Source organism: Ceratina calcarata, unplaced genomic scaffold (genome assembly GCF_001652005.2).
Source record: "Ceratina calcarata isolate Rehan_Ccalc_2016 unplaced genomic scaffold, ASM165200v1 scaffold7.2, whole genome shotgun sequence".
Lineage (NCBI taxonomy): Eukaryota > Metazoa > Arthropoda > Insecta > Hymenoptera > Apidae > Ceratina > Ceratina calcarata.
Genome location: NW_017178268.1, coordinates 98,414 through 110,173, shown reverse-complemented (window position 1 = coordinate 110,173; position 11,760 = coordinate 98,414). Strand labels below are relative to the sequence as shown.

Below are 11,760 nucleotides of genomic sequence, written 5' to 3'. Positions count from 1 at the left end.
CTCCCAAACGGATGGACATAGGGGGGCATGTATACAACCATTTTGTAGGGGACGACGAGCTCTACAATTTCCATGTAAAAATTCTTCGCTAGCTTTAATAGTTTACGAGTAATTTGCAAAAAACTGTTTTTTCGTTTTTCGTCAATAACTCGTAAACTATTGAAGGTAGCAAAGAATTTTTACACGGAAATTGTAGATCTCGTCGTCCTCTACAAGAAACGTTGTATGCAATTTTCCTGTAGAACCAACGGTTTAGGAGTTATTGAAGAAAAACGAAATTTTTTGTCAAAAGTTCGCAGTTTCGACGCTGGGATGGTCGGATTTTGTCAACATCAATAAAATGCCATATAATCATATGTAACTCATTAAATATCGAAATTAGAAGAAAAGTGCACTATTTTTAATTACAGGAAATGCGTTTTTAAGGCACATAAACTTTTGGTATTGACTATATAGCCACTACATCCTTAATTTCGCTGAGGTCGATCAAGCAGCGTGTATCATTCAAGTCTCACCGCTCGGATTCTCAGGAAAACCGGGTCCGTGCCCAGGGAATTACCATAATTACCTAACCTATATGAAACGGATAAAGTCATCGGATGGTTTAAAGTTAACGTAGTGTGGAGCCTCGTCCACGCAATGGATCAGGTCCCGACGTTTAAGGGAGAGAGAAGAGCACCGGGCGAATTAAAGCGGCGGGGCGCGTGAAGCCATTATGAGGCCGTTTGCAACCGCGATCGCGTCCGGCAAAATCGGTTCGGATCTTCTCGGCTCGCGAATTAAGGGCAGCCCGTAATTTACGATTAAATGAAGCAATTAACGGATTTAAAATTCAAGCGACGCGCCATCGTCGATCGTTTGTCGGCATCGCTCGTACGATGCCTCCTGGAATACGTTCATCATTTCTTAATGTTGCATAAGCACTTAAATAAAACTAATGAGAAACCATTGAAATTTTAACATTTATTAGGTATTTTTCCTTAAATTAAAGCAAGGTTCTGTTATTCAACCTAGGAATTCAATATGTAATAATTTTGTTAATAGCCTCGCAATGTTTTTAAAATTTTTCACAGTCTTTTAGTAATATAATATCCAATAACTGTTAAAATTTCAATGCTGTGTCATTGTTTGTATTTAAAAGCCCATGATCATAAATCATCGTGCATTGATTCTAGTCTCCACTTACCAGAAATTTTTTTATACGAGTACGCGTTTATTATCTGTTAACCGCACCTCTAATTCAACTCTTTTGTGCGAACGTATTTATCAATTCCCGCACGGTTCACAATTCGCTGTGAACGGCGCGGTAACAATTTAGATAAAGACGCGAAGATACGGCGTGTCGATATTTATTCGCATTTAACAGCACGTAGCAACGACAATGCAACCGACCGTAAATTGGCAAGCCTTTCCGGTACGGCGGCGCGCCTCGACACGCGTTTCCTACAATTTTTCATACGTCCGCGGCGTTTCATAGAGAGAGAATCGCACGGTGATTAAGCGATTACCGTTTGCGAACCGACGGCCGGTTGCTTCGGTAACATACAACCGATTCCACAAAATTATAGTGTTCTTAAATGAAGCATCGTAGGCGTGCGCGCGGCGCGTACCTCCGGTTTTATGTCCGCTCGAATCGTGGGGAACGATCAATACACTATAGCGACGAAGTACACAGATTTTACGGTCCTATGTGTAGAATCCAAGTTTTTCTAATTCGAGTTAAGAATGAGACGTAATGCGCTATACCACTTATCGATTCAAACGCGACTAATTCTCTCGTCTCCATAAATTCTATTAAACCTCGTGATAAATCTGCAACTCCTTTGTGCTATTCAATTATTAATGATCATTACGCATTAGTTGTTATTTAAAATTGACTTAGAAAATAAATGAAACGCTGGTGGAATTAGCGTCGATAGGAAGCATAAATTGTCTTTAAGTATAGTTATTCATAGACGAGAGCTACTGCCGGTCGTTAAGCATCTGCAGACACGCAACGCGTTATTTCTTATGAAGGTGTACCGCCTAGAACGTGAACGTGCATGGGCGTGACCGGTCCTTTAAACAGTTTAACGCACGTACGCGATGACACCGTGGATGGTTACTGGGTTGCATCCCTGATAGATGATCTATTAGTAGACTGTAGATTTTATGCATTTATAAGGAAACTGAAACGTGCAAAGAATATAAACATTGCAGGTAATGTGGAAAAATGTAGAAAATACCGAAAAAATACACGTAATATATAAATAAATAAATACACGAATAAATAAGAAACCTGCGTGAAATTTTATGCTACATTTCAGCAGGACTTCATACTAGACAGTTTTTAATGTAAATTATGATCGATGGTCTGTAAAAAAGGAACGTGTCCGCATAAAATCTGGCGCGAAATTTATACTATCGTTAAATGGTTTTTTACGAACGGTTTACCGAGATCACCGTTAAACGTCGAGAGCGGCTGCCGTCGAGCACCCGTTAATCGAGCGTAAATATCGGATCGTAGACCCTAATTTATAGAGCAACGATAGGCAAGCCTGTCAATCCGCGCTCACCGATTAGAAGGAAGCGTGATGAAGCAGGCCTGTCACGTAACGCATCGACATCGCCATAATCGTATCGGTGATTAATTTAGCGCTGGCAATTTATCGTTGAGACTCGAATTCGCTGGCAACAGCGCGTGTCGTTAATACATCATCGATCGTAACGAGCCGATTAAAATCTCCTGTGCGCTGTTATATTTAAAAATGGACGTCGAAATTGCCACTTGCAGCTTAAGGTGATTCGATAGAAAAGAAAGCAGTTCGTAACATAAAATATCGTCTCGATCTTAACCGATGTATTAAAACTCGAAGGAATATTCAAATTACGAGGAGAGAGTCGCGAGGCGAGGGGTTAAACGCGTTTATCGAGTCGTTTATCTCGTTTTCGTCTCCCCGTTCAGGGGAATCGAGGAATAACGCAAACGACACGGCCTACGCGATCAGGCTTTATGGTTTCGTAAGATAGCCTGACGGGGCATTGAAATGCAAGCTTAGGCTACGTGCCGGAAGTCCGGCGTGGCGTGTCCCGACTGTCAACGGAATGGACGCGGTCCGATTTCGATCTCTATCGATTATCCACCGGTGTATCCCGTCACCCTCGTCCCGGCGCGACGGGCCCTCGCGTTAACTATTTAAAAGCCGTACCCTCCCTCCCTCCCTCGCCCGTCTGACCATTATCGGCCGGTGAAATCGGCGTCGATCGCACGAATAATTCGCTGTTACACCGACGCTGTCGCTTTTTTCCCTTGTTAACGCCTGTAACGATATCGGCTTTCGGCTTTCTACGCCGCGATTTCCTCGGCAATTAATTATCGTGAAAGCGCGCGCCGTCGAAGGTTACACGAGTCCGATACGGAGTGATAGATAACTCGACTTGTATCGATCCTGGTTTTTGCATTGTTTCAATTTGCGAGTCGAGCATCGAATAGTACAGTTTCATTAAAATAACTTTTCTAGTCTCTGTATTTATTTGTTAACACGTTCCGTGTCACGTGTACCGCCGATGGTGCATGTTAAACTTTCTATTTAGACCGCGTGTACCACTAGTGCTATCGGACACTGACACAGTATAAGAATGTACAGTAAGTTCGTTTAGTGATCGTCCAGAGAGTGACTGGACACTTAAGAGATGATTTCTGATTAACTGCGAAGAAGTGCGCCTAAATCGGAAATAGTTAGCTTTGGTCCATCATGTTTGCTAATTTTTTGAAAAGAAATTCCATTCTCTGTTTCAATTGTAAATGTAAATTCTAATCTTTTACGTATTCCCTGTTGCAGCGATGAGTCCAGCATTGGGGATGCACCCAGGCATGGCGCCGCACCTACAGCAGCTTCAGGCTCACCTTTTGAGGAGCGCAGCGGCAGCTGCCCTTCTGCCACACGCGCATCCCTTGCAACCCCCCGCGCCTCCACCACCGCCGCCACATCCTCACCCACACGCTCATGGATTATCACCGCATTCGCAATTGTACCCCGGAGTGCCACCCCATTCCACCGCCTCGGCGACCCTCGGTCCTCACGGAGGAGGACTCCCCCCGAAAACCGAGGTAAGTTATTCATATAAGATTCACATCGTTTCATACACCCGATACTCGATTTACGCGGAGTATATCCGTTCCACGTGGATTCGTTTTATAAGAAAATCGAGGTGGTAGTATCTGATGAACCACCTTGTATACATGACCAGTCGATGCGTTCAGACTTCTCAGCTTCATCTTTGAAACACGCACGGGGAGAGGAGCGAAGCCCAAGCAGAAAGAGAAAAAGATTGGGTTACCCTCGCTGCATGGTCCTCGGGTTACAAGCAATCTCGCGCACATTATTTCGCCAGATTTCACCCCCGTCCACCTGACCATCGTTCTTTATCTTCCCCCTCTCCCCTATCCTCGGCGTTCTCTCCCCGTTGCCTACGTCCTCCTTCGCGTTGTTAATCGCGTTGTACCGCACGGCTCTCGCCTTCGCTTTCTGCGTTCGTACCGGCTCCCTTCGTTTCTAGCCTAGGTTTCTGTTTCTCCCGTTGCCCGCTCTGATTTATTTACGTCTCCGCCGTGCTGCGCGGCGTTTTCATTTTCTCCATCGAGCGACACGACTCGCCGTGCCGCGTGTCCGCACGCTGTAAAGTTCCCCGAGCCGGAGCTGATTGCCATCGTCTTGCGTTTCGCCGACTGTTTCCCACTAGGTGATCGATGAATTTATAGGCACCGCGGGTAATCGAGTGGTGCTGCTCCGATGGTCTCGCTTAAGAAAACGCGAACCCCGAGCATTGTGCAACGTCTCTGTGTACGGCGCTGATCGATTGTTATCCATATTTAAGTAGAATTGAAATATATTTAACAAATCATATTAAGCAACTCGGCGTATTAAAACTGTCCGTGGCTCGTGGTGTTCGACTGTTATGTTGTGACTATAAATTTCTCGATCGGACAACTTAATTGAAACCCCAGCGAGCGGTTTCTCTGGACGCTGTCGAAAGCGTTAGAAGTGTTAATGGCCTTTATCTAACTTCGACATCTTTCGTGGGTATCAGAACGTGCTAAAAGTTTTCTTTTAGAGCCTTCGTCTAATGCCCTTTCCTAAACCTAAATTTATGTACTATTGGGGTGAAACGTGTTTTTATGTATTTCTCAACATTCCTCAAGTTTGATGACTACACTGCGGATTTTATGCGTTTATGAGAAATCTGTATGTGTAAAGAATATATAAAACATACTACAATTTGACCATCTATAATTTTACATTTTAATAATACTTTAATTAATTTTGCATTTTAATAATACCACCTTAAGTAATTTCGCTTTCATCTGAAATGCAATGTGAGAGATCTCAGAATTCTATTTGTACGTACCTAGCAGTTTACTCGATTCAACGATCGATCGGATCGATACTACATAGTTGTTGCACGAAGAACGCGATAATTGCGAGATCGCGTGCGAGATCGTCTGTCACGAGGCGCACGCTCCCTTGCACGGTGTTTGCTTTAGAAAACGGGTGTCTTAACATAAGTGAGATCCGTTGATACCAGCCTTGTACCGCGCCGATTGAATTACCACCGATTTTCCCGTTGCCACCAGTTCAGTAGGAGCTGAATCTCGATTGAAACTGGTTGCGGTGTAATAATAATTTGAAACCGATCGGGGTAATCATACGCGATTGTTGTAATTCTCAGAGCGCGGAGTCGTGCAGAAAGGCGTCGGAATCGTCGAGCAGGTCAGTGACGGCCGAAGCTGACACCTCCTCGAGGCGAGCGTCTACTAAAGTGAAGAGGGAACCGGCGACGACCACGACGACGAATGCTACGACGACCACTGCGCCACCCACCCATCCTCAGGGTCTCAGCCCCAGCGAGGACCTCAGGGACGAACCCGGTGATTTCATCGAGACCAATTGTCACTGGAGGGACTGCGGCCTCGAATTTCCCACCCAGGTAACGATCTCACGTACTAAACAGATTTCTTCAATCGCAACAGCTTCACTGATACTTCTTTTATTAAACCGGTTTAAAGGATGATCTTGTGAAACATATCAACAACGATCACATACACGCGAACAAGAAAAGCTTCGTCTGCGGCTGGGAGGACTGTTCGAGGGAAGAAAAACCGTTCAAAGCTCAATACATGCTGGTGGTGCACATGAGAAGGCACACTGGTGAAAAACCTCACAAATGCACGGTTGGTATTCGAATCCTTCATTCAAAGTCAATAGCATTATACTTTATTTTTAATTATAATTTTCTATCACATTTCTAATTACAATTTTGTGTCATATTTTTAATTATGATTTTACAATTATTTTTAATCACAGTTCGAGGGCTGCTTCAAGGCATACTCGCGATTGGAGAACCTGAAGACTCATCTTAGGTCGCACACCGGCGAAAAACCGTACACCTGCGAATATCCCGGATGCAGCAAAGCGTTCAGCAACGCTAGCGACCGTGCAAAGCACCAGAACAGGACTCATTCCAACGAAGTAATTATCGTTTGCTCGAATTAATAATCGTGGAATGAACGAGATAAAATAAAGTCACGCGCAATATAAAAATTGCCGAACTTACGTTCTTTTTAATAAATTTTTTCAGAAACCATACGTCTGCAAAGCTCCGGGTTGCACGAAGAGGTACACAGACCCATCGTCACTGAGGAAGCACGTGAAAACAGTGCACGGCGCGGAATTCTACGCGAACAAGAAGCACAAAGGCGGCGGCGGAGACGGCGGCGGAAGCGACGAGGCCGGCGCTGGCGGCCACAGCCCCAGCAGAAGCGAGGATCTTCACCCGAAGACGCCGAGCTTATCGAGCCCGAGCGTCAAATCCGAGAGCGAGGCTAACAGTCCTCCTAGCATGATGCAGCAACAGGGAAGTCCTTTGGTCGGCGGTTGTAACGACGAAGTCGCAGGTGTCGGCGCCTTGAACGCCGACGGAGTCGCATTGGCTGAGGAACCTTGGAACGAGGAGCCCGACGATCTGGACATCGCTGATCTGCCGGTCGCCCTTCGTGCTATGGTGAGCTCTTGATTTATTTAATCATTACTTCCCATCCTTCTTTCAAAGTGAATTTTGGGAATCATCTATCAACTTGCCAAATAAAATTTGATAGGTCGGCGGAATGGAGTCGCAACAGCAGCAACAACCTCCTCCACCAACCTCGAGAAATCGGCTGAAAGGCAGACTGAGTGCGAAGGGCATGCCGAATTTGCCTGTTAGCATGTCGGGCATGAGAGGAACGCGCGGAATGGGTCCTCAGGGCAACATCGGCGACCTGAACAGGCGAATCACCGATCTGAAAATGGAAGGTGGCGGTCCTAATCGTCAAACGAGCCTGTCGGACTTGCAGCTCAGGTTGCAGCCTCTCAGCGAGCCGCGAAGGGACAGCAACAGCACCGTGAGCACTTACTATGGCAGCATGAAGTCGACGGACTTCGGTAGCAGAAGAAGCAGTCAAGCTAGCGCGGGCAGTGCTGTTAGAATGGGTCAAACGGGTCCCGGAAGTTTCTATGATCCTATTAGCCCGGGCACGTCCAGAAGAAGTAGTCAGATGAGTACTACTTCCGGTAGAATCAACCCGCCCAGCCATCTTCAAGGACCTTACTCGACGAGCAATCTCGTCGTTCAAACCCAGAACATGTCTCTTCAGGTGAGAACACTTCTTTTTCAATTTTATATTTTTATTCCATAATGGAAAATCTACAATTTTTAATGAAATTCAGGGGATCCAGAGTGTGCCGGGAGATTGGAACGGTCCGAGCGGTCATTGCACGCAACCGTCGAACGATCGTCGCATGTCGGAGCCAACGAGAGGTCATCAAGCTCAAAGAAATTCCCCGCCCATGCCACCCAGGCCGAGGTCGGCTCAGCTTCCAGAGCATCATCCTAATCAGGAAGTTATCCTCGACGAAGTCGGCGAAGGCGAAATGGTAGAGAATAAGCTGGTCATTCCCGATGAGATGATGCAATACTTGAATCAAGTGTGTATTCACTTCATCAATCCTGAAATTAATTACCACCTAGGTATATTCTATTGCTAACGGATCGCTCTTCGTTCCAGGTACAAGCAGGTGGCGCCCAATTGAACTATCGTGGCAGCCCCCTTCCCATCTGTCAGTCTCCCATTTGTACCAATCCTTTGCACTATCAACGTCAAATGCAACCTTGCAATTACAATCAGTCTCATCAGCAGAGTTGTTACTCTCAACCACAGCAGCAACAGCAACAAGGCGGTCAACCAACTTGCATGAATTATCAGAATACCTCTCCGTCACCTTACAATCAATGCCCCAGTTCGCGACCCACTCCACCAAATTCGCAATACTGTCCACCGCCTAATTACCCGCCTCAACCGAACAGCGGACAAGTCCTCAGCCCCGCGTCAGGCCAAGTCATGTCCCCCGGATCTCATTACGCGCCGAGTCACATCAGCGACCAACCTTTGACATCACCGGCGGCTGGCGCTCTGGCGCCTCAACACCCGCCTCAAAGTCTTCCTCAAAATTCTGCCCAGATGACCAGGAACTGCCCCCAGAACCACGCGCATCACGGTTACTACCCTAACTACAACTGTCAAGGGCAGATGAACGCGAATTGCGCGGGGAACATGAACGGCCAATCAAACCACCACGGAAATAGCCCCTGCGCACCGCCTAACCACAGTAGTATAGCTCAACAACCGTGCGTACCGATGCGTCCGACCGGCAATTGTCAGCAGTTATGCGGCCAGCAGACAGCGATGCCTAATCAGACGACGATGAATCATACGAACGCGCAATGCGGTCAGATGGGCAATCAATGCACCAGGCCAATGGTACCGGCCAATGGCCAGGTACCAAACCAGTGCGCGCCGATATCTCCGCACTGTTCCCAGCTGAATATGCCTAATCAAGCTAAGCCGATGACTAGTCTTCAGGGTTGTCAACAGCAAACGACACCCTGCCTGCAAATGGGCACTTGCGCGCATCCCACTGGTGGCCACAGACCGACGGTTACCGATGCCAGTCTGCCTAAGAGAACCTCGCCCCAGTTGTGCACTGCTCAGCAGACCAACTGCAGGATGCAGCAGCAGCATCACGCGTGCACGCACAATTGCCAGGCCCACGGCAATCCCCCGGGTCACGCACAGTTCAACTGCAGCTGTCAGTGGGGCTACGGCGGCGATCAATGTTACCACGAGCAAGCAGGCGCTGCTATGCCGGAAATTCAATGCAGGGACATCAGTCAGTCGCAGCAGGGATCGCCTATGAAACCGCCACAGGGCATGAGGCAAGATTCATATCGAAGGACCCTCGAATACGTGCAACAGTGCAGGAATTGGTCTGGTAACGCGCAGACACACGAGACGAACGTCTCGAGTTCCACTCATCCGATGTCTTTGCCGCAGCCGCTGCCATCCAGTGCTAACATGGTAGTAAACGACATGACCTCGTCTCTCAGCTCGCTGCTCGAGGAGAACAGATACTTGCAGATGATTCAGTGAATCGATATAAATGCAGAAACACGTAAAATATATATTTTCTACTGTCTCCTTTTTTATATGAAATTACTTATCCAGTTAACTCGATCTTATCAGTCGACAATGGACGAAATTCTCGGTGATTAAGCAAACGATTGACAATCAAAGTGATATACGATAAGGATCCGAAAATGTTCTCTCTATTTTGTGCTACTTAGCCCGTAGTTTCTGTACAAAATTGGAACCACTTTCCGGGTGCCTTATGATCGAGCCTAAACGCGTACAAGTGTGGAGTAATTTATTACACTCTTAGAGATATATATATATATACATATTTAAGATACAACTTGAAACACTGCATTGAAATTTATAAATAGTTTTTAACCAAGCGCTACGGAATTTATAGGAGTTTTAAAAGTTGTCAGAGACTGTATTTTTCGACGGTGTCCTTCTACCGTATTTTTGTACCAATCCTCCTCAATGCGTGCCAACAATGTTCTTAATCGAATAGTCTGTAATTTTATAATTTAGCGTAAACAAGCAGGCGGCGTGCGGACGGTGCGCTGTGATAACGATGCACTTGAACGAGATTAATCAACGACAATACAAACGTAAACTACTAAAAAATATTGAAAGTCTGTAGATAAATCCCGAATAACTTTAGAGATTATTAAAGCTCACGGACAACGTGCATGATAATTATAATACATTAACTGAGCATAGAAATATTTTGTGAAACTGTGTCGGGTGACTGCGTGTACATGTATTACCTAAGTTAGGATCGCTGTAAAAAAAACATAGGATAGTCGTGGAAAAGCATTTCTAGGTAAGTTCGATTTGACTGCAACGGTCATCGGGAATCTTAATTTCTTTTATAGAACTTCGAATATTCGATCGAGTGCCTTTTGTACGTCGTTGGACGACGAAGCGTATAAGGAAGAGTTGTAAAACTTAGCGTACCTACATCTGTTTTCTTTTTTTTTTTGTTATACAAACGATTTTGTACGAATTTTATTATTGTATCCACCGGAGTGCGAGGAGCCTTGTGAATATTATACATATCTATCGTATACATATTAGCGTAGCGATTCAACCTTATGCAAGTGGGAAGAACAGAGAAGAAGATTTTACACGCCCTGAGAATTGTTAATTATTTTAAAAATAAACCGTATCGATCCCATCAACACGTTCTTATATTTTATGTTATTACTAAAGAATAATTTTAGAACAGGTAAGAATTAATGAAACGGTTGTATTTATTGCAGAGATTTTTTATTTATACAGTGAAGTTAATAAGTACAATTCGTAGAAGGTATAAAACAGGAACGGACTCGCGTCTGATCACATTCAGGTTTTTCGTTAGGAACGAAACGTTACAACATAGATAAAGTGATAGACAATAAAAATAGTCGATCGTTAAAAAGGGTACATTGAATATAGACATTGACAAATTCCTAGCTTCGAATCATTGATATATTTCACTGGATTGAAGGATACATCGAATTCACGTAATCGGGATATCCGTTTGCCGAATATTTAAATCGGAGTCTGTTGACTCATCGTAAATAGTCTTCGAAACGGGAGCCAACGCGCGTTGTTCGTGGCACGTGTTTTTCACGTTTCCGCGTTCGACAAAAATAATCGCGTGATCGAAAGTTGTGGGCGTTTCAAGACGCGTTATTGGGCGACGATTCGTTGGACTCGTCGCTTGAGACGGGTTTCTCGGTATTACAATTAGCGTCCTCGGTGCTCGATGATTCAGATACCTGAGCAAGAATTATTATTATCAATGATAGCACGATTAATATTTTGCTTCTAAATTCTGCAATTTCTTTGCACTGTGAATCGCGCGATTTTAGAATTCTATTCACTTACCGCATCCGTCGCATTTGTAGATTTAATATTCACAGCTTCGGTTTCATCCAATTCTGCTTCTGTGTCCGGCGTAGGCGTCCGCTGTTCCAACGTCGCGGAAGAACTCGTCTTTGGTTCAGACAATTCCGTATCCGTAGGCTGTTCCGATTCCGTGTCTGGCGTCGGAGACCGAGGACTTTCCTGTGAACATATTTTATTCACGAATCAATGAATAGGAAACTTTATTCGATTCCGGATTATTCGAATTCTGATTAAAACCTTTCTCGGTTTTCTCCGTGGTCCCAATATGATTCTTCCATCTACCGCGTTGTCCTCTTCGTCGCTGTCGTCCCCCTGCTCATCGCTGAATCCACTTTCGGCACTGCATAGAAAAACACATAATTTTAACATCCGAAATGAAAAAA

General features: G+C 45.2%; 2 protein-coding genes across 2 annotated transcripts in view; one reads left to right on the top strand and one right to left on the bottom strand.

Moving 5' to 3' along the window:
- Window positions 1–10,110, top strand: part of ci (transcriptional activator cubitus interruptus) — a 15,228-nt gene extending 5,118 nt beyond the window's left edge. The window contains exons 4-11 of the mRNA XM_026817812.1: window positions 3,822–4,090; window positions 5,710–5,967; window positions 6,047–6,211; window positions 6,345–6,509; window positions 6,619–7,041; window positions 7,136–7,672; window positions 7,746–8,003; window positions 8,084–10,110. Coding sequence (XP_026673613.1) covers window positions 3,822–4,090; window positions 5,710–5,967; window positions 6,047–6,211; window positions 6,345–6,509; window positions 6,619–7,041; window positions 7,136–7,672; window positions 7,746–8,003; window positions 8,084–9,505 — 3,497 coding nt within the window. The 3' untranslated portion in view covers window positions 9,506–10,110. The remainder of the gene's footprint in view (window positions 1–3,821; window positions 4,091–5,709; window positions 5,968–6,046; window positions 6,212–6,344; window positions 6,510–6,618; window positions 7,042–7,135; window positions 7,673–7,745; window positions 8,004–8,083) is intronic.
- Window positions 10,111–10,736: 626 nt separating this feature from the next.
- The window catches only part of LOC108630127 (putative leucine-rich repeat-containing protein DDB_G0290503), a 10,854-nt gene continuing 9,830 nt past the window's right edge, over window positions 10,737–11,760 (bottom strand). Inside the window, exon 11 of the mRNA XM_018033193.2 lies at window positions 10,737–11,247. Coding sequence (XP_017888682.1) covers window positions 11,149–11,247 — 99 coding nt within the window. The 3' untranslated portion in view covers window positions 10,737–11,148. The remainder of the gene's footprint in view (window positions 11,248–11,760) is intronic.